This window comes from Dermacentor andersoni, chromosome 8 (genome assembly GCF_023375885.2).
Source record: "Dermacentor andersoni chromosome 8, qqDerAnde1_hic_scaffold, whole genome shotgun sequence".
In the NCBI taxonomy this organism is placed as follows: domain Eukaryota; kingdom Metazoa; phylum Arthropoda; class Arachnida; order Ixodida; family Ixodidae; genus Dermacentor; species Dermacentor andersoni.
The window spans coordinates 92,781,336-92,809,089 of NC_092821.1; the positions used below are offsets into that span (position 1 = coordinate 92,781,336).

Below are 27,754 nucleotides of genomic sequence, written 5' to 3' on the forward strand. Positions count from 1 at the left end.
AGATTTGCAAAAAATCTGTTCTCTGACTCTACGTCTAAGGTGCTATATATACTACATGAACATAAGGTGACTGTAAGTATAATGTAAAAGGAAACACTTGATAACTCAGAAAATTTTCAAATTAATGCCACAATTATAAACGCAAAATGAAAGAACGCTCGCATAATGTGTCTCGGACAGAAGTTAAAGAACATTGGGCACACAAAGCTAATTCGGAAGACTATGCCATCTGTCTTTTCCTGTCTTGCTTTGAAATACTAAACCCCTTGAACCAAACAATCAATTACCATATAGCAATTTAATTAAATCTATCAGAAATGTAATGTGAACTCAGGGTAAGTAGTGCAACCCTAGCCATGACCTAACGCCAATGTTCCGGTGCTGCACAGTGTGGACCTGCACAGGTACGTTTTGCAGTTTGACATTCTAAGAGCAATGTAGCGCAGCAACAGACCAGGTGTGTGCAAGCCAGTGCTTTGGATTGTTTAAGCACATCGAACAACGAGGACAAGCAAGTAGACACACACAGTATGTCTGTATGTTCAAAATATGCCTTACCAATAAGGCAGAACGTCTAGGCTTGTCAAGCCAGTGCTGCTTGTGTTTGAATAAATAAAAATGGACCATAGTGTATCGCAATAGTGGGCTGGGTCGTCCCACTGCTTTGCACCCTCTCGCTACTGTTTCCCAGACACAAGGCCACTCGCATGTTTGCACGTCCATATTTCCATAAAAAAAAAATTAGGAGGTTAGCTTTCCCACAGTGCTCTCTCGCTAGCTAGCTGAACTGGCCACATTTTGAAACATAAATTTGAAAAGAAACAAATCCCGGGCTACATTCAATGTACAGCTCCATCTCAATATAATGCAAAGCGATTTCACCTGTGGCTATGTTGATGTGGCTGCACTAATCCGCCTCGACAACAGCCCATTTTTGGAGCAGGCCAGTCTGGATTGGCGGCTCATAAATTGTTCCACCAGAAGTTGGCCATGGCATTATACTGCCACGTGGTAGTGACTGAAGAAAGCAGCCAAACTGAGAAAGGCGAAACTAGCGTTTTATTGGGCGAACTTGTGCCCTCAAAAACAGGCTACACTCAAAGAACGGCGACAGCGGCGAACATAGTCGGCGATCATCGAAAATCTGATCAGCGGGTCCAGCGCGTCCGCTTTTATACAGTAGTCATTGAATGTTCCAGACTAATTGTTGGGACCTGTGTGCCTTCCACAAAGTTCTACACCATTCGCGTCACGCAATGAAATCAGATAACACGAGGTTCGGCGACAACAGGCAGAGGATAGAAGCATCGATAACTTTCCAGAAACTTCGGATACATGCAGGTGCGTCCCGCGCTATGTGATAAGATTTGTTAGGCGGAGAAACGTGGTCACCCGATAAATATAAGTGCACGTGTCAATACCCCCCTCTTAAAGAGCATCGACCCGATGCTGCAAACAAACGAAAGTAATAAAGAAAAGCACTTGTAGCAAAGAAAACAACAAAATAAGGAAGTTCGTCAGCGGCCGTAAAAGGGTTTAAGGCGCACCACGTGGACCACTTCAGATCGTGCGCGGCGCCGCTGTGAATGCGAAATGCCGTCTCGCACGACCTCATAGTCCAGTGCGCCAGCACATCGGATGACCTTGTAGGGTCCGAAATAGCATTGCAATAGTTTCTGACTCAGTCCTCGTCGGCGTATCGAGGTCCATACCCAAACACGGTCGCCGGGCTGGTACTCGACGAAGTGTCGTCGGAGGTTGTAGTGTCGGCTGTCGGTCCCCTGCTGGTTCTTGATCCGCAGGCGGGCGAGCTGTCGGGCTTCTTTGGCGCGCTGGAGATAGGTAACGACATCAAGATTTTCCTCGTCAGTGACGTGCGGCAGCATGGCGTCGAGCGTCGTCGTTGGGTTCCTGCTGTAAACCAGCTTAAACGGCGTGATCTGTGGTGTTTCTTGCACCGCCGTGTTGTAAGTGAATGTTACGTACGGCAGGACGGCATCCCAGGGCTTGTGTTCGATGTCGACGTACATTGCTAGCATGTCGGCGAGGGTCTTGTTCAGGCGTTCCGTGAGACCATTCATCTGCGGGTGGTAGGCAGTTGTCCTCCTGTGGCTTGTCTGGCTGTATTGCAGAATGGCTTGGGTGAGCTCTGCTGTAAAAGCCGTGCCTCTGTTGGTGATGAGGACTTCTGGAGCACCATGTCGCAGCAGGATATGCTCGACGAAAAATTTCGCCACTTCGACTGCGCTGCCTTTTGGTAGAGCTTTAGTTTCAGCGAAGCGGGTGAGGTAGTCCGTCGCCACGACGATCCACTTATTCCCGGATGTTGACGTCAGAAACGGCCCCAACAAATCCATCCCAATCTGCTGGAATGGTTGACGAGGAGGTTCGATCGGCTGTAGTAATCCTGCTGGCCTTGTCAGTGGTGTCTTACCTCGCTGACAGTCTCGGCATGTCTTGACGTAACAGGCGACGTCAGCGGTCAGACGTGGCCAGTAATACCTTTCTTGTATCCTCGACAGCGTCCGGGAGAATCCAAGGTGCCCAGCGGTTGGATCATCGTGTAGGGCATGCAGTACTTCTGGACGCAGTGCTCACAGTACAACAAGAAGGTAGCTGGCGCGGATTGGTGAGAAGTTCTTCACGAGCACGTTGTTTTGTAGCGTGAACGAAGACAACCCGCGCTTAAATGTCCTAGGGACAACGCCGGTGTTCCCTTCCAAGTACTCAACGAGGCCTTTCAGCTCCGGGTCTGCTCGCTGCTGTTCAGTGAAGTCTTTCAGGCTTATTATTTCAAGGAAGGCGTTGTCATCCTCGTCGTCTTGCGATGGGGGATAGATGGGGGCGCATGATAAGCAGTCGGCGTCAGAGTGTTTTTTTCCGGACTTATATATTATGGTGACGCTTTATTCTTGCAGTCTGAGGCTCCACCGCGCCAGCCGTCCTGAAGGGTCCTTTAAGTTAGCTAGCCAACACAATGCGTGATGGTCACTGATGACTTTGAATGGCCTGCCATAGAGGTAAGGGCGGAATTTTGCTGTAGCCCAAATGATGGCGAGGTATTCCTTTTCTGTCGTAGAATAATTGCCTTCCGCTTTTGACAGCGACCGGCTAGCATAACATATCACCCGTTCAAGTCCGTCTTTCCTCTGGACTAGGACGGCACCGAGTCCTAGGCTACTGGCGTCAGTGTGGATTTCAGTATCGGCGTCCTCGTCGAAGTGTGCAAGTACGGCGGCGACTGCATGCATCGTTTGAGTTCTTGAAATGCGTCGGCCTGCGGAGTTTCCCACTTGAACTCGACATCACATTTGGTTAGATGTGTTAGTGGCTCCGCGATGCGTGAAAAGTCCTTGACAAAGCGCCTATAGTAGGCACACATGCCAAGGAATCTGCGCACTGCCTTCTTGTCGATTGGCTGCGGGAACATTGCGATGGCAGCTGTCTTCTGTGGGTCGGCACGTACTTCAAATTTGCTGATGACGTGGCCTAGGAATAGAAGCTCATCGTAAGCGAAGCGACACTTTTCCGGCTTCAGAGTGAGCTCTGATGATTTGATAGCCTCTAATACTGTCGCAAGCCGCTTAAGGCGATTGACGAAATTTCCAGCGAAGACGACGACGTCCTCCATGTAGGTCTGCCACTTCAATCCTGCTAAAACCGTGTCCATCACGCGCTGGAACGTTGCAGGCGCCGAGCACAGTCCAAATGGCATAACCTTGAACTCGTAGAAGCCGTCTGGCGTGATGAAGGCGGTCTTTTCGCGATCCATTTCGTCGACTTCTATTTGCCAGTAGCCAGACTTGAGGTCCATCGATGAGAAGTATTTAGCATTGCAGAGCCGATCCAATGCGCCGTCTATCCGTGGGAGGGGGTATACGTCTTTCTTCGTGATTTTGTTCAGTCGACAATAATCGACGCAGAAACGTAGGGTTCCGTCCTTTTTCTTCACTAAAACAACTGGAGACGCCCACGGGCTTTTCGACGGCTGGTTGATGTTGTCACGCAGCATTTCGTCGACTTGTCTTATAGCTTCGCGTTCTCGCGTTGAAACTCGGTAAGGGCTCTGGCGTAGTGGTCGAGCGCACTCTTCGGTTATTATGCGATGCTTGGCGACTGGTGTTTGTCGAATCCGCGATGACGTGTTTGTATTGTCGAAGCAGACTTCTGAGCTGTTGCTGCTTAATCAAGGGGAGACTTGGATTTATGTCGAAGTCTGGCTCGGGAACTACCGTTGTCGGGGTAGATGCGACAGAATCCGAGACGACAAACGCATCGCTTCTTTCCTGAATTTCCTCGATGTATGCGATCGTCGTGCCCTTGTTGATGTGCTTGAACTCCTGGCTGAAGTTTGTCAGCAACACTTTCGTGTTTCCTCCGTGCAGTCGAGCGATCCCTCTTGCAACGCAAATTTCACGGTCGAGCAGTAGACGTTGGTCACCTTCGATGATGTCTTATACGTGAGCGGGTGTTTCGGTGCTGACCGAAATAATAATGCTGGAGCGAGGCGGGATGCTCACTTGATCTTCGAGCTCACTCAAGGCATGGTGACTACGAGGGCTCTCCGGCGGTATCGCTTGATCTTCCGACAGCGTTATTGACTTTGACTTCAGGTCGGTGATTGCGCCGTGTTGGTTCAGGAAGTCCATGCCGAGAATGACGTCTCGTGAACACTGTTGCAGGATAACGAAGGTGGCAGGGTAAGTCCGGTCATGAATGGTAATTCTTGCTGTGCAGATTCCACTCAGCGTGATGAGGTGTCCTCCAGCGGTCCGAATTAACGGGCCTTCCCATGCAGTCTTAACTTTCTTCAATTGGGCTGCGATGGGTCCACTCATGATGGAGTAATTGGCTCCTGTGTCTATTAACGCCGTGACTGCGTGGCCGTCGAGAAGCACGTCGAGGTCGGTGGTTCTTTGTCTTGCGTTACAGTTAGGCCTTGGCGTCGGATCACGAATGCGTCGCGTTGACCTGTGGTTGGGTGCATGGCGTCGTCAGGTGGTCTTTCGGCAGTGTGTTCTTTCGTGCCAGACTTCGTCGGGACGGCGGTGTGTCGTCGTTGCTATGTCGTCGAGATAGTCTTTCCGGCGTCTTCGGCGTCGGCGGAGAATCTTTGTCAGTTCGACGAACAGCAACCGCACCTCCATCGGTTGCTGCTTTTAGTTTTCTGGATATGGGCTGACTGACCGGCCCCGGGCTGGGCCAGTGTATGGTCGGCGCTGGGGCGACAGGTAGTGGCCTAGTGACGGTGAACGGGACGGTCGTCGAGGGCTCCACTGAGTAGCGGCGATGTAGTCGGCGATGTCACGAGGGCGTTCACCTTCCCTCGGGCGCTGCGTGTTGACGGCGAAGCCTCGCAATCCCAGGTCGCGGTATGGGCATCAGCGGTACACATGGCTGGCTTCGCCACAGTGGTTGCAGAGCGGGCGGTGGTCGGGGGCGCGCCAAATGTCCGTCTTCCTCGCGTAGGTGTGCTGGGCGATGGGTGGTCGTGCTGGCGGCGGCGGACGACGGAATTGTGGCGTTACAGGGTCCTGGCGCGGTCCCGGAGGGGGACCTTGACGGCGTGCGACGGCGGCGTAAGTCATCGCTACTGCCTGGGGCTGCGGTAATTGAGGTTGCACCTTAGGAGCTCCCAGCGATCGCTGAACCTCATCTTTCATGATGTCAGCAATCGAAGATACTTGAGGCTGCGACGAAGGCAAGACCTTGCGCAGTTCTTCGCGCACAATGGCCCTGATGGTCTCGCACAGATCGTCCGTGGCCAGTGATTGAATTCCGGCGTAGCTTGTTGGCTTGGTGCGTCGGTCGAATTGCCGGTTCCGCAATTCCAGTGTCTTCTCGATGCTCGTCGCCTCACGAAGAAACTCGTCGACGGTCTTCGGTGGGCTTCTTACCATTCCGGCGAAAAGTTCCTCTACTCCACACATCAGTTGGCAGACTTTCTTCTCCTCGGATATTTCTGGGTCGGCGTGGCGGTACAGACGGCTCATTTCCTCAGTGAAGATTGCGATCGTCTCATTCGGCAGCTGCGCTCTGGTCTCCAGCATGGCTTCGGTCCTTTCCTTGCACACGACGCTCGTAAAGGTGCGCAGGAAGCCACTACGGAACAGGTCCCATGTTGTCATGGTCGACTCCCAGTTCTCAAAGCACGTTCTGGCAGCGTCTTCTAAGGCGAAGTATACATGCCGCAGCTTGTCGTCGGAGTCCCAGTTGTTGAAAGTCGTGATTTGTTCGTAGGTCTCGAGCCAGGGTTCCGGGTCTTCAGTAGCTACTCCGTGGAAGGTCGGCGGGTCCCGGGTTGTTGCAGGATAACGGGAGACACTGGGGCATCCATTGGGGTTGTCTTGGCCACGATCTTCTTTGTCGTCTCAGGTAGAAGTCCGTGCTCTGGGCGCAGTCCTTGCAGTCTGCGGCTAGCACGCTGGTCTTGGGCGATGTCGGTTTTGTCCTCGGGCTTTGGGCTTGGATCGCGGCTTTGCGGGGGCGTTCGGTACATGAACGCACAAGCGCCTCCACCAGCTGTCACGTGGTAGTGACTGAAGAAAGCAGGCAAACTGAGAAAGGCGAAACTAGCGTTTTATTGGGTGAACTTGTGCCCTCAAAAACAGGCTACACTCAAAGAACGGTGACAGCGGCGAACATAGTCTGCGATCGGCGAAAATCTGATCAGCGGATCCAGCGCATCGGCTTTTATACAGTAGTCATCGAATGTTCCCGACTAATCATTGGGACCTGCGTGCCTTCCACAAAGTTCTACACCATTCGCGTCACGTGATGAAATCAGATAACACAAGGTTCGGCGACAAGAGGCAGCGGACAGAAGCATTGATAACTTTCCAGAAACTTCGGATACATGCAGGCGCGTCCCGCGCTGTGCGATAAGATTTGTTAGGCGGCGAAACGTGGTCGCCCGATAAATATAAGTACACATGTCAATACAATTGTTAGGCACAAGTAGCCTATTTGAGCAACCCTGATATGTATATACAGTGGAACCCCGTTCATACGTTTTTCACCGGACCGGGGGAAAAAAACGTAACAGCCGGGAAAACGCAACAGTGAGGAAAGCTCCGAAAATGAATGAAAAAAGTGCAGCTTCAACTATAGACAATTTATTTCCACAGAGTGCGCTTAGGACTTAAAAAAGTCCAGAATGGTGGCTTGCCGTTTCTTTCGCTCGCTATAAATCGCCACACGTTTCTCAATACCCTGGAAGGCCGCATTGCTGTCAGCGTCGCTGTGAGGTGCGACGTACCTGCGGAGGAGGTCCAGAGCCGCGACGGCTTCTCCAAAGCTAGGATTTGGCAACTCCCCGGCATCATGCGGCTCGTGCTCCTTGTCGTCACCTTGCCACGGCAATGGCAATGGACGAACGAATATACGCGGGAAATTTTGCCCTCTTTGACGTAATCATGCTAACGTGCTAACGATTGTTTAGTATTGCTGCGGAGCGCGCGCGTCCGAGCAGCCCGGTTGTGCGCAGCGCGGCGTGGGAGAAACGTAAACAAGAGAGGAGAGCAGGCCCGATAGGCGGAGCAACGCCACGAGCAACGCCAACTTCCGGTTTCCCTTTAGCTTCACAAAGAGTGACGTCAGGGCCTCTCCCGAGTTTCCTTCCTCCGTGAGTCAACCCGTCCAACAACCAAGCGGTGACCGTAATCACAGTGATGATAGTAAGATCATTTTTCACGAATGGCCACTTAGTGGCGGCCTCATGCGGCCTCTCGAACTGGCGTGCGGCTTCTTGCAACCAGTTCCATAGCCAAGCCCGGCCAAGCCCCGCCAAAACTCGTCAAAAGCCAAGATGGCGGTTGGAGCGCGTTGTCTACTTTAGCCCAGGCGGGTTCGGGGTGCTAAGCTGCGACGTATCATGCGGGAACGTTTTCACAGCTACAACGTAACAGCGGGTTTCCTTATACATTGGATCCTATGGAAGCTATGCCGGGACCGGATGAAAACGACGTAGCAGCCGGGAAAACGCAGCAGTGAGGAACGTAACAGCGGGGTTCTACTGTACATATTGTTGCGTGTGGAAAGACACAGACAGAAGAGGCTATTTACACTGGAGCCAGGCAGCCAGGCTGACACTCGCTTGCGCCAAGCGCACCGACCAACTTCGTCGTCGTTCTCGCGGCGGCTCATTTCTTGAGCATCGCTTGAGCATATCGTAATACTACCCCCTGGCGGCGATCCCCGTCAGCGATCCCCGTCCTCACCACGGAACTCAGAAGTGGTCGGCACACCGAGCTTGTCACCATGCTTCCCGGTGACGCGCCCGCCTCTGCAACGGCTTCGGCATGTCCCACTGCTCCAATCGTCACGGTCGCCCCACATCGCGACCCAGGTGTGTTCTCTGGCCTGGAGGGCCAGGATGTTGACGACTGGATCAAACTCTATGAACACGCCAGCGCTAATAACAGGTGGGACCCAACGATTATGCTCGCCAAAGTCATCTTTTATCTCGGCGGCACCCCACGCGTGTGGCACCAAACGCATGACGACGAGATAACCAGTTGGGACAATTTCAAAGAGAAGCTACGGGAACTGTTCAGCGACCCCATTGGGCGCAAGGCTGCCGCGCGAAAGGCTCTTGCGTCTCGAGTACAGTCTTCTACGGAGCCATACGTTTCCTACATCCTCGACGTCTTAGCTCTATGCCGCAAAGCTGACGATGGTATGTCCGAAGCCGATAAAGTGTCACATATTCTAAAAGGTATCGCCGACGACGCTTTCAATTTGCTTGTTTTCGGCAACGTCTCGACTATCGACGCCATCATCAAAGAATGCCGTCGCCTTGAGCAAGCTAAGAGCCGCCGTATTACACACCACATCACACGGCTACCCAGCACCTCCACCAGAATGTTGCGTGTGGAAAGACACAGACAGAAGAGGCTATTTACAGGCTATTTACACTGGAGCCAGGCAGCCAGGCTGACACTCGCTCGCGCCAAGCGCACCGACCAACTTCGTCGTCGTTCTCGCGGCGGCTCATTTCTTGAGCATCGCTTGAGCATATCGTAATAATATATTTGTGTTTTTTTTAATCTTTCCTTTCAATCTTTTATGTTCGTTTAGCACTTGTCCAGCAAAGTGCCGTAAACTGGATGTCTTTCTTACGGTTCAAATTTAAACTTGTTCAGTTTCAATAATATTTACACGCATATAAACCATCGTTTGGAACCGTAATGTGCTCGAGTTTGAAGTTATCTACATAGGAAACGCAGGAAGGCTATTTCACTTCTATTTTTCTATTGCCCTGCCTCACACACACAGATAAACTGATACTTTATATTCAAACAAATAATGCCGATATTTGGAGTCTACTCATATGTGTCAATTTAAGGTAGTTGATCTTTCCCTACGCTACTGGCAGCAGAGGCACAACCCACCTCCTTGAGGGAGAGGTTGAACATGAGGGCAGCACTGCGCTCCTGTGCCTCAGGCCGGTCGCAGAGGAGGCCGTGGACAACCGCGCGCACAGTGGCCTTGGCGTTGTTGCATGACTGGCCACTCTCCTCGCTCCACTCGGAAATGTAGAGCAGCCAGTCGTAGCTGCTCACATTGCTGCACAGGTTGCAGAGCTGCACCCAGAGAAAGGGTTCAAAGGCCACGCAGCACAGGCACTGAGAGAAAAACAACTTCTAGGGTTAGTTCAAGTCAAAAAGTTGTTGGGACAGTTGGATCAGGGCCGCACAGGCATCGACACGGTCACTTGCCATAGACAAGCAAAAAAACACAAAACAGGCCTCCGACAGCACTGAACTGCGACGCTGTGCATTACTCGGCTGTCTTCGTCATTAGTTACTCACTCCTTTCCAATCTCTGTTGTCGTCACATCGTCCAATAGCAAGTCTACCCTGCCACATGATTGTATTTCGCCACCAGTGGCCATTCTGTATGAATTTCTCTAGATCCTTGTTGTTTAGCGCTGCCCACAAAACAATGAAACCCACTTATAACGATCTATTGCTTATAATCAGTGCATTTACAAATTTCCGACCCTGCCAATTGAAACTACTTCGAGATATAACAAATGTTTTTTAAATCACCTTACTGTTACAACGAACGCTTCTAACCTAAACTTGATAAAAAGAGGGCACACGCAAAGTACCAAAGCACGCCCCAGTCCAACTGTGACGATGATGATATGGCTTTCAAGATGAGTGAGTGACTGCCGCGCACAGACTCTGGAAGCCATGAAGAAGGTCACTCGCTTTCGAGGCAAAGCATAGAAGATAAACAGCATGCCGCGGAGTGTGCGCTGGCGCGTGCACTGGTACAATATTGGATGCAACAACGGCAGAACTCTCATTCTTGCCCAACTGTCCATGCAGCACCATGTACATTACACCTATTTAAATGATTTGGAACAACCATCCACGTCCTTCCACCACGGGAACAATGGCCATTCAAGTGTCGCTATCGTTAGTGTCAGTATTCATGCGGCGCTAGTTAGCCAGAATGCTGCACCACGAGCTGCCACAGCACAACGTTACAAAGGGTAGGTAGTTACTACACCACTCAGGAGATCACGGTTCGGTGATGCTTGGTTTACACGTAGCCGATTGCTGATAACAGTTCACAATGACTTTCTATCTTTCGAACAGGGAATTTTTTTGCCCGAAGCAACGTGGATAATGTAACTTAACGGCTCTTGTGTGGCTGACATGCATTTGTAACACTGAGACAACAATGTCCGAGACCTTCGCAGAATGGCGGCAGACCGCAGTATTCAGAGTTTACGCTTCCAGCCATCTTGAACGCTTCACTCTCGTGTGCAGAATACAGTCATGTCTAGCTGGTAGTAAAATATTTTACAAGCTCTCGAATAAATTACGGAGGCTGCGCTTGCAGTTTCAAAATGACAGGTGATCGGAACCAGGTGCTGCTTTGAAAGAGCTCTATGACGCCGTATTTCGTTCTTTAGATAGACGTTCGTAACGGAAATGTGGAGTGAAGGGCGGGACCAAGAACAATACGGAAAATTTGGTTTTCGGACCAAAGTGCTGCCGAATTGCAAGTGCCGACGCCAGCTTCAGTGCCGTTAATTTTTGAGCATATTTAAGGGCGAGTCCATATATAATGAACTCCTGATATAACAGCCACCTTTTTGCAGCACTATAGAGTTCATTATCAACTGGTTCAACTGTAATATTTTCATGTACATCTTATGTGTTTTTTTTTTCTTGGAACATTCCTTAGGTTGATGTGCACACATACTTTTTATACATACATACTTTTTACATGCTACATACTTTTTTAGGTGCTCGCATTAATAAGTGCTCTCTAGTGGAGTAAAGCAAAGCACAAGGCTAGCTAGTACAACTCTAGCCTAGTGTTACGTAAAGACATGTGATGACAAAGGAGCACACCATACACGTACTACGAGTGCAGACTAACAAGTCGTTTCCCTTTCCCCCCCTTTCTAAATTTTTGATGAATCCCATGCTTGAAACAAACACTTGTTAGTCAGCGCTCATTGTGTCCGTGTGTGATTCTTCATCTCCCTGTGTGCCTTTCCGTAGATGCAAATAGTGCCTGTGTGTGTCTGCCGCCTTCTCCAGCTCAAGTCCATTGCTGCTTTGTTTCCCCCAGATGACTGGAAAGGAGCCTAGCCCACACACACACCAGTTTCAGCACTTCGTCCTGCTCCTCGGGGGACAGGCTCTCGATGCGGTACACGTAGCTCATGATGCAGTGGCTCTTGCGGTCCTGGTGCAGGAACAGAATGACGTCCTCCTTGAGTGCTGCTGCCTGAAGCACCCGCAGTAGCGACAGTCGCACCGCCGACGACAGGCCAGTGTCGGTCAGCAACTTGTCTGCAGAAAGCAGGCAGACAGGAGGAGGTCAGAGTACGAGATAGTGAGGCAGGAGCTATAGAATAAAGAAGAGGAGGTATTCGTGCAGCTCCTCGAGCGCTGATCGCTTCTGGTCATTGGTTATAATCTTCAGGTGTCCCTCAAGTTCCTTCAGTGCTGCGGTGCGTTGCATAGTGGTTAGACTCTCAAGAGCTCAATATTATTGAAAAAACATGTCTGCCAGCACTCTAGAATCAGTGAAACTGATTCTAGAGTGCTGTCTCACTAATTCTACAGTTCTGGAGGTTGAGGAAGATATCCAAAGTACGTACTGCCTTTAATTAAAGAAAGAAGCTAAATTAAGATGACCCTGCTAACCCGCACACCCATATAGTCTTTTCATGGCTGCATACTTAAAAAAAAATTTGGTTACTGAATTGCTCAATGTAAGGACCATCCGTTTCTAAGACTGGGGGGTCTGAAATTTGGCAAGTGATTACAACTGGGCTTTAATGTTCAAAACAGTATGTCCGCAGTAAGCTGTGAGAAAACCTGTGCTTTAGTGCTATGGATTAACTTTGAGCAGCTGGGGCTCTTTATGGTGTTCAGCTGATACTATGCATACAAGCGCTGCTACCTTCCGCCCCCACCACAATCTGGCCACCGAAGCCAGCTATTGAACCAGCAACCTCAGGCTCAGCAGCAGAACACCACGATCACAGAGCCATTGCAGCGGGCAGGTACCAGAGCTGGCACGTTCTCCCTCTCAATTCTACGTGGTGGGCCAATTACTAACACCACAACACACAACACAGTTCATGGAATGAACTGTGGTCTAGTTGTATGTTGGCGATATATCCTTACCTCAACTTGGACTGATGAGGGGAGGAAAAAAATAATCTGATAAACTGCAGCTAGTAGACGTAGGGTACTGCAAAGAAAAGTGGCTATATACTTGTGGCCAACTTTCTGTGGCAATTAATGGAAAGCTACGGAGGCAAAGCATAGGTGTGATAGCGCTCGTAAAAATAGTCCCACAGTCTCACTTGCACTTGTTTAAGCTCGGAAACGGAAAACATTAAACATCCTGCATACCGAACCACTTGTGTTAAAATAAGACAAAATATACCACATTATTAAATTTCAAGTTTATTTTTTCACATTGCCCCCGTTTCACGGTTTGGAAAATACAAAACCCTTGCACAACAGCTAGCAGCACTGGTTCAATATCTGCTCCAAGAAAATGAAAAGGCACTGTCAAACACTGCGAGACTACTTTATTGAGTAACAAACATGCAGAAGCACTGCTACTGCAGCTTTCCCTTCATTGCTGTGTCAAGTTGTCTGTGAGTACAGTAAACAAACTTAACGAGTAACAATCCAACATGTTGAAGTAAATAGCTTCGACCACACTTTCTGCACAAGTGTGCACGTGCGTGCACACAAAAACATGCACATACTGCAATGAAAACTAGTTGCTAACAAAACAGCACCTAACAAACGAATTACTAACAAACCGATGAACATACTGAACAGGTCGAGCTGCGGTGTTCCGAGGGCCCATGCTCCATTGTCCGTGACGAGGTATTCGTGCAGCTCCCTGAGTGCTGACCGCTCCTGGTCATTGATGACGCTCTCCAGGTGACCCTCCAGTTCTTTCAATGCAGCAGCACCCTGCACGGAAGTTTGACAACTAGAGCTTTTTGACAAAATGCCAAACAAACTGTGCAAGTCTACAGTTATCCCTGTTTTGCGTCAGCTGACTGCATCTTTAACATGCGATTTTCCTAATTTCATCACACCATAATAACTACTCTGTCGTACTCGACTGGGTTCCCTTTCCCTCAGCGCCCATTCTGTCATTGCAAGAGACCACCATTATCTGCTTCTTCCTTTTAACCTGAACTAAAATATCAGCTACCCTCGGTGTTCAATTACCACTGCCATCTTCTTGTTTCTTGGCATTACACCTATTATTTTTTGTTCCATCACTCATTGTACAGTCCTTGAAGTTAACATGTAGCCAGAAAAAAAGGTTTTAACAACAATATGTGCTTTCTATAATCGAGACATTCTGTACCTCAACATCCATTCTGCACTGCAGCTGTTTAAGCTTCACAAAATTATGAAGAGAAAACTAACGATGTGAGCTGTTTCTCAGAGGAAGCTAGAATATGTACTTTAGACTCAAAGATAAACATCAAGTGACCTTCACAATCTGGTCTTATACCAGACTGTTAAGCTTAGCTTAACAGAAGCACTGCATCTATGGAAACTAAGACATAGCTGAGCTGCTAGGCCTATTTAGGCAGTCTGTCTTAGCCAAGTTCATCTTAAAGAAAGCCTACTAACTTTTTTATTTTTCACTGCCATATCTACAACTAATTAGCATGCTAATTTTCATTGGTTTTCCCATTTCACGATGTGTGGTGGCAAGCTGAAAAAAAAAAGAAGGCTATGGGACCTATTCACTAAACAGGTGAAAACTTTTGACTTAACGCCTTCTTCCAATTTGTGTGGACATGCCTTTATGTGCCATTGATCATTCCTCAATTGTTCACAGTATTTCTGCTGTAGTTTCTAAAAATCTCCCTTTCATGGAAACAAGACTTTTGTCATTTTTGCAATTCAGTGTTTGTGCAGTGTGCAGGAAAACTCCACACAAATCACCAAGCACCAAAGCTGTGCAATAGCGCAGTGGTTAGTGCGTCCAGCCGCCAATTGCCGCAGAGACAATAGCTCAAATCCTGTGGCAAGGGTCAAACTGAGGATGAGGAGGTGACCTGACAACAAGTGTTGTCAACTGTTGTTGGCAACAACAGAGACGGCAAGCCCGGTTCTGAGCTTTTAACTGCTGTCTCACTAATATGAACTGGCGAAAGCTTTATGTATGTACTGCATTTCTGGGAGTCTGAGTGAATTGAAAACACAGAACCCTAGCTATGCAGGATGTCACAATGGAGGGCTCTAACTTTGACAACTCAAAGTCCTTTAATATGCTACAGCATATTAGCACACGGGCATTTTAGCACTCTTCTTTTGTTGTTAGAAAACTGTAAGCATGCAGAGCTAAAATAATATGCAAGCAGTGCAATCCGTGAAAAAAAAGTTGTAAGGCAAAAGGCAAACAACTGACTTACGTCGACTTGTGGGTAGAACACAGGTGGGTCACTGTATCGCCGAGACTTTCGGACAGGTGCCGGCCGGTCTTCAATCTCCCCGTTGCTGTCAGCTGCTGCCGTATCTGAAGCAGGCCGTGTGGCTTCCTCTGTAGCCGGCTCTGTTGCCGTCTCCGAAGACATGTTTCGAGCCACAGGTGGTGCTGGTTGCCTCCCTTGTTCAGGGGGTGATATGGAACCTACACAAATCAAACACGAGCTTCTTCTCTACTTGCATTTCTCAGTGAGTAATCCACCAGTGTGGATGTGTAACAGATACGTTGCGATACCGTGATAGAACATACCTCCTTCGTTCAGCAAGGGTGTTCAGTAGTCACAGTTAGCAGAAAGCCATTTTGAAGATATTGGCAGAGCATAATTCTCAACAAAAAAGTGCTAAGTACAGGCAATCTCAAGCTGAGCTCAGAATGTAAGCTGCAAATGTTTGTAAATATCAAGAATGCAAAAAACTCCTTCACCGATTGATTTATGGGGGGTTGAGTGCTTTCGCTTTGCATGTCACCTACCTTCCTACATAAGTACAAAATGAAGCAAGGTTGAACTAAGAATTTTAGTAGTGTCACACGTGCCACCAAAAAAGTGCTATCTCTGCAGCTTCTCATTGGTCCGGATTGTTGTTAAAAGCAATGATACTGCTGCTGCATGCGGCTATTCGTGCTTTGATGGCTCTTCTGGTTGGCAAGTGTGCTACATGTTCCAGAAGTTGTCTTCTGACCCGGCCAGACGTAGCAGGGATTTAAGGTCCTGAGGCAGGATAGTCACTATGAGAAATGACCTAGTGAGAACTTTGGATTCATTTTGACCCCGTGTAGTTCAAGCACCTACATCTCAGCACATGAGTGCTATAACGTTTCGGCCAGGAATCAAACCCATGACCTTGTGCTCGGCAGTAAGTTGCCATAGCCACTGAGCCACCATGGCGAGTAATGCTAACACTGGCTTTATGCTAATTCTACAACTACTACTACAACTACTACTACTTCTACAACTAACCCAGTCATGTGCTAATTGTGGTCATGTTGTCCCTGCAAACTTCTTAACCTCATCCATCCACCGAACTTTCTGCCGGCCCCTGTTACGCTTCCCTCCTCTTGGAATCCAGTCCGTAACCCTTAATGACCATCAGCTATCTACCCTCATTACACGCCCTGCCCATGCCCATTTCTTTTTCTTCCTTTCAACTAAGATGTCATTAACTCGCATTTGTTCTCTCACCCAATCTGCTCTCTTCTTATCCCTTCATACCACACGCGTATCCCAATACAATACAATAACGCACATCAATAAAGTGCACAATTTTTTATTATTTATTACGCTTTTGTCTGCAGAACCCCACTATATAGCATGGCATTGCCCAGAAAAAGCACCACATTGATTTACAAGCATTGACACAAGATACTTACTCATACTTTGCAGTGCACAAAAGGAAAAGACAGGAATTGCATGCTATGAGGGGTGCTAAAAAAAATTTCAATTTTTTAAGTTGCATCAAACTGAACATTTAAGGAAATATAGGCTTTGAGTATAGAATCAAATATACATAATTATCCTGCTTTTGAAAGTAGAAAAGGTATGTGGAGAGAGAAGGTGGTACAAAACAATTTTGTATACTTCCTTCATTACACACAATGCTACTTGGAAGTCCTTTCAGCTGGGCAGCTTTCCACTGAGCAAAAAGTGAAAGGTGACTACAGTTCCTTCTTCACTTACAACATACATCTGAAGCAGCTCACGGATCACATGCATAGGCCTTTCTCTGCTACAAGTAGGCTCTAACAATTGTAGCCAACCCATATGTCTGGCCATAACTGAATATCAAATTCCTGAACTGAATACTTTTGACTCAAAACAATGGTATCCTATTTGTATAAACAGTTTATACATTCACACACCCATACAAACTATCGCAGAGTGCCTCAAGAAAGAAGAGGAAGGAAATAGTAGAACTGAAGTGACCACACAATATAAGTACAGAAGACAGGTTTGCCCATATCCATAGCTTATTAAAACTATATTGCCATAACTGCTGCACTTACTCCTGGTCCTTTGGTTCCACGGATCTACGGGGGTGAAGGGAATGAAATCCGTCGGAGCTCCACCACCAAAGCTGAGCCCACGTGCTGTTTCCCCTCGAAGTGAGAGGTTCTCAAAGTAAGTCTGCAGTGTGCCGCCCAGAGGCCTGCACAAGAGAGACGCAGGAACAAAGACATGAAAACAAAATAAGGAACTGCACGTTTAATGCATTAGTGTCCCAAACAAGATAGCACGCTGCTCTTAGAATGACTATGGAGGTTTAATGTCCCAAAGTAATGTGGGAGCTATGCCACGGCGGAGAGTTAAGAGTTAATTTTGGCCACCAGAGCTTCATTTACCATGCCCCCAAACCTCACTACCTCTAGGTCTCATACAAGAGCTGCATACGAAACTTCATGCACATTTCAGAAATTATGTCTAGGCTGCCAAAAAAAATCGCTTATAACATGACTACGATCGTTCGCAACATCTTTTCTGCTTGAAAAGAAGCAAATATGCATAGAGACATGCACCTTCAACACAGCTGCCTGTAGCATCTGAAGGAAAACTAATTTAGTAATGAGAAGTTATAAGCAAGATTAAATCAAAGGCTGAACTCCATACTAGTATTTCTGCTAAGTCAAGCAGATGATCAGAGAAACAAACACACAAAACTGCTAAAAGGCAAAGAGAAAGTTTATGCCAGAATTATCTACTAATTTTGAGAACCAAGAGCATCCATATGCATGTGTACAATAATTATGCTCAGAAAGAGGTTATCTGCAAGGCTTAAATATGTTGGCACATAGATCTGTATTTAAATATGGCACTTTCACTTTAAAAGCAATAGGCAAGCAGGAAAAGTCAGATAATACTCGCAACTGGCAAACAATCCTGCCACTGCAAAGAACAAGCTCAAACATTGACAGAAAAACAATACAATAATAACAAATGGAAACAAAAATAATCTACTTGCGTTGCTGCTAGCCAAAACACTTCTCCCCTATGTGGATGTCCATTTAAGGAACAGAGTCAGATCCAATGACCAGGAGACACACAACAGAACTGAGAGAAGTTCCGTGTACATAACTGTGCATAATGGAGATTATAAACTGGCATGTCAAGAACTCGGCATCGATTACCTCAGAGCAGCCGCGTCGTCGACGGGTCACGGGCCGAAAGTGTGCCCGTTTCCAAGATAGACGCTGGAGCCTTCCTCGAGATCAACTGTGAGGGAGGTGTGAGGAGGTTGATGGGAGGGAAAGAAAGAACCGACTGCGTGGCCGGCCGGCTCTCCAGCTTTGGGAGTTTGAAGCGGGTGCCAGGTTTACGCTTCCGAATCCCTCCTCTCTCTCCTGTCACACCCTCTCACCGGACTCCAGCTCGCTTAACTCCTAAAAGCCGGCTTTCCCTAGCTGCACCGTGAGCGCAGCAATAACACCCTCCCCTCTTTTACTCCCGCTCGCAACGGTGCAATACACGCCGATACACGCTCGCCACCCCTTCCCCTCTTCTGACAGGCGTGGGCGCTATTTTGAGGGCGTGCCCGACTGGGAATAGAACCCCGAGCACTCATTCTCGCCCAGAGCCAGAGTCGCGAAACTCTTCCCCGCCTCTTCCCTTTCGCGCTCCGGAGAAAAGAGGGTGAGGGAGAAAGGCGCGCGTCTCAGCGCTGAGCCACGCGTGGCGCAGCGCCAAGCAGCAACGGAAGGAAACAGCCTGGCAGACGACACGGGTAGACACGAGCAGACGTGCGAGGAAATAAAAGACAGAAAAAAAAAAAAGAAATTCAGAAAACACATCATGGCTGAAAGAAACACGCGCCACCTGAGATTCCAGGCTGTGTTTCCCGAGAAAGCAGTCAGTAAAGCGCGAGTGCGTCGAAATGGGGGGAAAATCACGCGTGCGGCAGAAGTGCGTCGATGTAAACTTTAGGAACGAAGCGCTGAAATGTGCGAACTGTCAGTCATCTACACTAGGAAAGGAACAGAAAAAAAAAAGCGTAAAACTTTTCTCAAGTGAAACGTCGCAAGACTCGCGACTGATTTCAACCACTAGAAGCGGCATCCCTAAGCAAGATGCTAGCCATCAGCAACTAGAACCGGCTGCGTGTTCGGTGCAGCTTCCATTCAGCCTGCGTCGCGATGAGGGCTATCAGAGGTGGACAATGGTGAAGCTCTCCTTCTGGTTGACTGGCGCGACGCTTAACTTTCTCCCCGCTGCACTGAGTCGGCGAAAAGACCGTTATTTCAGCGCGCCGGTCCGAGTCGGCAACACCGCGGCGGCGGCGCCAAGTCTGCCGAGCCCGCTGGAAATTCGACGTTTCCAAAGTCCCGTCCGACCAGTCTAACCATAGCCGCTTGCGGTGCAGTGACACCAGCCCTAGGGATTTATCCCTAGATCTAGGGCAGCGGGCCACGTGGCCCGCCTAGCCTTCCGGTTCACCTTTTCTTCTTCATAGACTATCCAAAGTAAACTGCACCGAAGCGAAGATAGTCTTCAAAAATAGACACGCAATAGTGTCGTCCTCCAAGCGATTTTTACTCCACAAGTACAAGTATGTACAGCCGGCGTCAAAAGTTTGCGGACCGCAGAATTCGAGAAAATGACCGCAGCCAGAAAAGGTGTCACACGCTAAGATACTATATATAGCACAGAGTGGAAATTCGAGCACCAGGCTGTAGAAATATTCAGTTCATTAAGAGATCTCACAGCCCGTAAACTTTTGACGCCACACTGTATGCACATAAAACACAGAGAGAGAAAATGCACGAAGATACACAACCAAGAAATGAATAAAGGGAAAATCAGACATCCACCCGTTCGTAGCAATTGCAACAAAGGAAACCCGTACGGGTTCCTCGAAAGAAAAGCCTCATAGTTGAAGAAAAATTCGTCCTGGTCCGGGACTCGAACCCGGGACCACTGCCTTTCCGGGGCAGCCGCTCTACCATCTGAGCTAACCAGGCGGCTAGCAGATGGCAGGGCGAAGTCGAATTTGTCGACAACTCGAAGCAAAGGCAAGTGTTTGACGTAGTAGTTCTGCGGAAACCCGCAAGGTGGAGAGACGTAATGAATAAAGGGAAAATCAGACATCCACCCGTTCGTAGCAATTGCTACAAAGGAAACCCATACGGGTTCCTCGAAAGAAAAGCCTCATAGTTGGTTTCCGCAGAACTACTACGTCAAACACTTGCCTTTGCTTCGAGTTGTTGACAAATTCGACTTCGCCCTGCCATCTGCTAGCCGCCTGGTTAGCTCAGATGGTAGAGCAGCTGCTCCGGAAAGGCGGTGGTCCCGGGTTCGAGTCCCGGACCAGGACAAATTTTTCTTCAACTCTGAGGCTTTTCTTTCGAGGAACCCGTATGGGTTTCCTTTGTAGCAATTGCTACGAACGGGTGGATGTCTGATTTTCCCTTTATTCATTACTTCTCTCCACCTTGCGGGTTTCCGCAGAACTACTACGTCAAACAACCAAGAAATTTTTGAAGTCGACGGCACTACAAATTTTAAAATCTGGTTTCTGTGCTCAGTTGTGTTTTTCTTTTTTTTTTTATTTTCCTTGTACTTCGTTTCCCAGTGAAAACACTTCGACCATGGGACACCCAAACTGTGTACCAATATCACCGTACGTACTACTGCGAGATGAACAGAATAGTCATCAGACACCTCATTTCGGATATCTGGTCGAGAAATTCTAAGGATGCTCCATTTACAGCTCTCTGGACCAACAACTAAATAGGTTGTCACCTTTCTAAAGGTCTGTCAGTTTCTTATTGTCTTCCGACATGTTTAAATTATAACCCAAAGCTATCATGGCTGAGCACTGAGCATTGTGGCGATAAATCTTAAATGCGGTTCAGGAAACCAATGCAGCAAAGCAAAAGACGAAGCTACTCCGAGAGTGCCAAGACGCTTGCGACTGATTTTCCAAGTTCCACAGCTAGCTCCTTACCGCATCTTGGGAAAGATGTCACTGCCTGGTTTCATCAAGTTATTTTTGGTTCAAATCTTTTCAGCATTCATGAAGAGGTCATGATACCCTTCATTATCTCCTGGTTCCCAGCTAAATATTTCACATGCATGTGCCACCACATAAAGACGGCCAATATCACTACTTGGGCTGATGTAAAGGTAGCGTTCTGCCACTGTTACAACATAGATTGTGGGGTAACCTCTAAGCAGCAAATGTTCGGAGCTACACAACGAGCTGGAGAGTCATGTACGGACTTCGCATACTGCAAGTTGGGCCTCATGGAACAATGCAATGATCCAGTATTGCAACAGGAGCAGTGTCAGGTCATCATGGCTATGCTTTAAGCCAAGGCCAAGAAACACTTCTTTGACAAGAATCTTAACAACCTGGATGACATGATAAACTCTTTTCTGCGCTTCTACTAGATCAGCAATTCCAAGGAAAACATTAAAGTTCTGGTTGCAGTTAAACCTCCCACACCGCAGATTGCAGAACGTCCTGTTTTGGTAAGGCGTTTGCCTCGGAAATCTATGCGGAATCGTCAGCGCAACGAGAGCATTGAGTCAATCAGTTTTTCAGAGAATCAAGTGCCACAAAGAAAGCTGCCTCAAAGGAAATATGCGAACATGAAGACGCCTCCGAGGCGTCCGAGTTATTATTCACCGCTTGTTTTTTAATAGATCCCAAGAGAATACCTCCAGAATTCATAAACTGTGCTTGAACTGCTCTATAAATGGACATTTCATCACATAGCGTCATCTGCCACTAACTGCAGAATTTTTGAAGTGGCAGAGGGAATTTCAGTCCACCACTCCAAAACAGCAGGAAAACAATCAACTGGCAACACCAATGACCGCGAGCAATCATCAGTGATTGAGCAGGTGTCTTGTGCTACAGAAGCGGGTATTATTCCCGTTCCTGTCACCATCAATGGAAAAATGTTTAAAGGCATCTTAGATTCAGGTGCTGTGAAAAGTTTGATTACTGCACTACCGATTGAGAGACTTGAGCTAACCATTGGGCCCTCGTCCCTGTGTCTGGTAGGAGCAAGTAGCCATCACTTGAAAAACTTGGGTCAAGTCAAAACTGCTGTAATAGTCAACGGCCAAACATTTTGGTTGGTGCTGCATTGGAAATAGGCACCGAGCTTTGGCTGTTTCCAGTTCTTACTGGGCACAAGCAACCCCTGCTCTAACTTGGCCAAGCATTGCATGAGGCCGTGGTCGCTGCCCATGCATTCAACTTTATTTCAAGCAGGTGAAGGCACTCCCACGTCTACACCATAGTTGGCACTTCACGTGGCTCTTCGTCCTCATCGGGGCCACCAACTGTGTCAATTAGTATCTCCGCATCCATCACTGGGGCGACCACGAAAGCAGCAGCGTCAGCCAACGCGAATGTCTCAAAGTTGCCTTCTTTCTACCTCTCGACCAGCACATTTATGAACAGCCGCGTACAGCTGCAAGTCCGGTCATCGTCAGGGTCACCGACGACAGAGCAGGAAAAGCTGGCGTGCGCAAAGCAATTGGCGATCTTCAAAGGCACGAGTTCTTTCCATGAAAAGTTCAGCAAATGGATCGCACCAAGTAAATAAATGTTGTACCTCTTGCTGGTATCGTACGCTGTGAGCATGCGCTGCAAAAGAGCCTTGTGGTACAGTTTCCAGGTGGTTTCAATGATTCCCCTGATCCATGGGTTGCAGTACCACGGTTGCGTTTGCAGGCAAAAATTCCACAGCAATCGCCTTGAGGTTGTCGATCTTCCCGTGGCTCGGACAATTGTCAATTATTAAACACACTTGCCGATTCTGTGCATCGAGCCGTATATCCAGAAGGTGCACGTCTTCAAATATAGCAGCAGTCATCCATGCTCGCTTGTTACTTCTGTAGATTCATTCCTTGTAAATAGTTGCATTTCAGAAGCACCACGGCTTCTCTGCTGTCCTCAGTATCAACAAGGGAAGCTTGTCCTCGCCTACTGCATTGGCACCAAACAGCACTTTGACACACGCCTTGCTCTGTTTTGCTCTGGATGGATTTCGCCAGCAGTACTGAACGTGCGATTTGGTAGCATCTTGTAGAAAAATGCAGCCTCATCTAGGTTGCAGATGTCTTTGCCTTCATACTTTTCAAGTAGAGCTTGGAGCCGATGTTGGTGCCATATGTCTACAGTGTTACGGTTCATGGCTGCACTTTCGCCAACGATCGACTTCGAGGTCACGCTGTGTTGTTTCTTGAGCTGCTCAAGTCAGCCATTGCTGCACTTGAAATCTTTATGGCCCATTTGGAGGGCGAGAGCTTCGGCTTTTGCAATAAGTGCAGGTCCATGTATGGGGAGATTTGCACTCCTGGCATTATTTAGCCACTGTAGAAGTGTACCTTCCACTTAGGGGTATTTTGAATCACAATTCCTCTTTCTCTTTGCCGAGAAGCTCTTTCAAAGCCATCCAGCACAGCTTCCTTGTTTTTCAATACAGTTGATAAAGTAGACGGCGGTATGCCGATTTTCTTCCTGATGTTAGTTTTCTGCTGGCTGCTTTTTTCCACTTCTTTTATCAGCAGAATTTTGTGCTCCAAAGTCAGACACTTTCATCACACAAAAGCATACGCAAGGAATGCCTAACAAAGCACTCTGAATAACACACAATCACAAAGCCTGCAGCATGGATCCAAATGCATGCGTCGTCAGCACAAAGTGACTGAACGCGGCGGGCAACGCAGAAGGCAGAAGCTTCAAAATGTCGTCAGGGCATCAGGCTTTCCTCGTCAGTGCACGCTGGTGATGGCGATGGTTGCAATGACAGGCTTGGCATCAGTTTCATGTGTAGTGGAAGAAAGGCGATCGGATTGTGGAGACCAAGAAGCAGGAACCGCGGAAGGGTACCAGTTGGTGGAAGATTGTGTTTGGGGGGGGGCAGGCCGGATGAGGGCAGCTTTGGAGAAGTAGCGACGTCGAAAGTGGCAGCGAGGAGGTGAGGAGTTGACATGAAGGCGAGTGAGAGTGACTGGCATCCAAACGGCTTGCAGACTGGAGAGCAAATGAGGAGGGGAAGGCAGTGGCCACTTTTATAGGGGGGCTGGGAGGTCACGGAAGACTACAAGAGTATTGCACTGGAAAGCGTTGCAAATGCCATGGCTTGAGTCCAAGGTTGTGTTTGTTGTGCTCAAAAAAAGATTAGCCGCTCATTGTGAGTACACAGTGCAATCATAAAAACTGAACGTTTTTGCAGCAGGGGCTTTGCATGATCCCTGGGCAATTTTCTCCCAAGGTGTGCAGCCATGAAGTTTGCAAAACGAGTTTTTCGGCGCACCATTGTTGACGACACTGTGCTAATTCTACAGTTCGAGTGTCAGTGTTCGCGCACCGTCGTGTGTCCACCATTGAAAAATGTCTAGGAACGAAATTCAATGATCCTACCAAGAAGTTAGACCGTTTGTCTAAAGTTGGATGGCACGAATCGAGCATGACCGGCTCGAGAAAATCGCCGGGGAAACACCAGCTTGCGTTGACCCGCCATGCTGACAGCCCGACTTGCCCCTGGCGACACTCGGGTTTTTCGTGTTTTCAGTGAGTTATCAGTCGATCTGCACTGTCAAAAATTGCAACAAAGCTAGGGGCGTTGTTTTATTGCGATGCAGGCTGATTATGGCGCGCGGCAAGCAAATTTCTAGACCGACCTCCCCAAAATCGTCTTCTCGATTTGTTAACGTAGCTCCTTGCGTCGAGCATGGCACTTATAATTGGAGGGACACTTCTTTTGTGCTTTTCGGCATGTTTCGGTGCCGGAAGTGCTCTTTATAGAGGTAAAACTTTGTTCATCGAGTGCACCCCATGGAATGCTATGGCGCAAGTCTGCCCACAGTCTTTTGGCTACTTTTTGGCATCCAAGAGACTGCAGTTTTCTGGCATCGCAAAGCATCAAGAAAACTTTATTTTCATGTGGATTCTATCCCAAGGGACACCGGCGATGTGACTGCAACCAAGATTAATGGCTCGGGTGCACTGCACCATGGAACTTGACGGCTTCCATTCGCTCCGTAGTAAAGAGCTGGAAGCACTCGGCACTCGCTTGTTACCCGTTACTAGACGGTCATCAGTCGTGGGTTTAGTACTTTTGTGGCCTGTACTGTGCCTGCATGAGACTAATTTGTCAATGGTATTAATTTGACACGGCATATGCAAAGGGTCGCCACCACTCAGTGGTGGCGATGCCTCCGCTCAACACTTTGCTCTAAGCGGGTCAAGCTCTTCGTGCACTTCTAGTAAGGCGGCTTAAAATGCATTGCATTTGGGTCGGGACCGGAAGAAATTTCGAATGAAGCAATATTTCAAGTAAAGCTATTTTGTTATAAAGAGGGATTACTGTGCTTTGATCTCAGAGCTTTCACTGCTGTTGAAGCATCGTCAGGTCCTACAATAAAGAAAAGTGGAATAAAAATGAACATGCATAATTAGGGTCACAGGGCCCTCTTAAAGCGGTGATGGCCATGAAAGAACTTTTGAACTGCTTGCTCAAATTTAATAAAATTGGATGACATGTTTGACGCCATAATAAGGGCGAGAGCTAAATGAATTATCCTAATAGATAATTTGTTAAGAGTTATGGCATTTCAAGATTTCAACTGACTAAGAAAGAAAGCATTTTTATGCATTATATAACATTATGAAGGCCCAAACTATGCTATTATGGAGCTATTTTTTGAAACTTCAGTAATTATTATGGAAAAATAATTGTGTATAATTGGCCTCACTAGAAGTGCACTTTTTTAACCTTGTGTTCAAATTTTTACATTATTTTTTACTGTAAGAAGGAAAACAAAACTTGGATATTTGAGTCCATAATAGCAACCTGTAAAAAATTTAACCCCCGAAAGTTTTCCAAAACAGTCTGCGTAACGTAATCTAAAATGATAGTGTTTGAAAACTCGAACCTTGCTTTAAAAAAATGCAAAATAAAAAAAATGATTTCACTGATTCAGAATTGTACTATTTTATTTGTATTTCACATTCAGTCTCTCAAGTCTCTTGGGAACATATGTGGGGCATTCCTGTATTCTGCATTCTTCTGTGAGAATGGCTTAAATGTTCCGCTTAGTTTTGGCCACTTTTGCACACTACACTGCATTCCCTGCCGCCCTGGATGCACATTCTTTTTGAAGCTCTTTTCAGTGCCACAAACAGCGCCCAACTTCTCAAGCATTCTCTGGATCTCTTTTGTCAAGCATTTAACTTTATGGCTGCCACATCTGTGACCATTTGAAACGCCACACCTTGCTGATCAGGTGCACCAGTGTCCAGGAAGGAGAGACACGTCAATCTCTCATGGTGGCCTGGAAAACTCAAGAGTGCAAGCCACTTTTGCATGCAGTCTAGCCTACCGAAGGTTGTGCCACTCAACTTTGTGAAATGTTGGCGCTTTTCTAAGTTATGGCATCTATCCAACTTCAGATCCCCTTCATATATACAAATGTGTGCACTACAAATGGCAAAGGGACTGTACAACACAACATCGGCCAAGGACAACAATCGAAAATGGTTGAATTAGTTGCATGCCCCAGGAAATCGGGTAACAGCATGTAGCCTCACGTAGTGGTAAATTATAGTCAGGTAACGAAGTCTGCACCAATAACGCTTTGAGTTTTGGTTCCTTTGCAATTACTGCCCAAAATTTGTTGTTTTGACTTCATCCATCAGCCTTTGCACCCTTGATGTAACTTGAGCTTGAGCATACAAAAGATGGAGAACTGGGCCTACGCTAGCTTCGTCTATTGGTCTATTATTATTATTATTATTATTATTAGTATCTATTATTATTATTCGTCTATTTGTGCATTGTGTATGTACACTCTAGAGGAAACGTATGAATTAATGAAATGATCGTACCTTTACAATGATCGTAGCCATTTCATGCTAAACTTTTTCCTCACATCGCAAATGCACTTCCAAAACATAGGTCATGGGCACATTTCTCCTACCCAAGGCATCACCAGCCCATCGACAACAACAAAATATTGCGTTACTATGGCGCAGCTTTGGCTGAAATTTTGCTGGCACCTCTTTAGTTAGTTATAACTCGAAACTGCAAGCAACTTGAAACATGTTTTTTAGGCTAAAATTATGATTTGTATTGTATCGATAGAAACCGATATGAGTGAAAACAACACCATGTATATGTTTCAATTTATGGGACTGCACTTGTGAATGACTTAGGTGCTGGGCATGGGTGAACATCTGCTCAGTATCCTTGCATAGTGAGCCGAACTTAGAAGATTCACCACTGTCTTATCAAGGAACTATTCCTCATATGTATTTCGGATAGCAGCAATTGCTTCATAAAAGGATCAATAAGTGCCCTTTCTGTGTTTCCACTATGGTGTTTTCATTTCCTTCCATTACCAAGAGGACTTCTGAAGCCATATCTGTTAGAACTCTGCTCATATGTTGGTGCAGCACAGGTGTTTTGATGGCACGTGTAATTAAAGGATGCGCTTGCCTCAACAGCTAGCCAAATGCAGCACAGAATGATTCTACTGCCACAATTTGTCAAAGTAAATTGATAGTGACAATTAAGGTGTGAACAAAACTATTACAAATTAGCACATGGATCTGCATTTTTGTCACAGACACAGCACTGAGAAGAGAAAGACCTCTCCACCGCATCAATGCTTTGTGCTTTGATCCTTTAAAAAATAATCAAATCCAGACTGAACCCAGAGCAAACAACATAGCACATTCCTGCATGGTTGTTCTTTAACATGATTGTTATTGGAGGCGTATTTTAGCTG

The 27,754-nt window shown here is 47.4% G+C and overlaps 1 protein-coding gene and 1 non-coding gene across 2 annotated transcripts in view; both read right to left on the minus strand.

The window, feature by feature from the left end:
* The window catches only part of LOC126529337 (uncharacterized), a 59,007-nt gene that overhangs the window by 5,265 nt on the left and 25,988 nt on the right, over positions 1-27,754 (minus strand). Inside the window, exons 5-9 of the mRNA XM_050176940.3 lie at positions 17,017-17,159; positions 14,942-15,159; positions 13,331-13,475; positions 11,632-11,822; positions 9,393-9,584 (exon numbers count right to left, since the gene is read on the minus strand). Coding sequence (XP_050032897.2) covers positions 9,393-9,584; positions 11,632-11,822; positions 13,331-13,475; positions 14,942-15,159; positions 17,017-17,159 — 889 coding nt within the window. The remainder of the gene's footprint in view (positions 1-9,392; positions 9,585-11,631; positions 11,823-13,330; positions 13,476-14,941; positions 15,160-17,016; positions 17,160-27,754) is intronic.
* On the minus strand, positions 19,888-19,962 carry TRNAS-GGA (transfer RNA serine (anticodon GGA)). Its single transcript has one exon. It is a non-coding gene; the product is annotated as a tRNA-Ser (tRNA).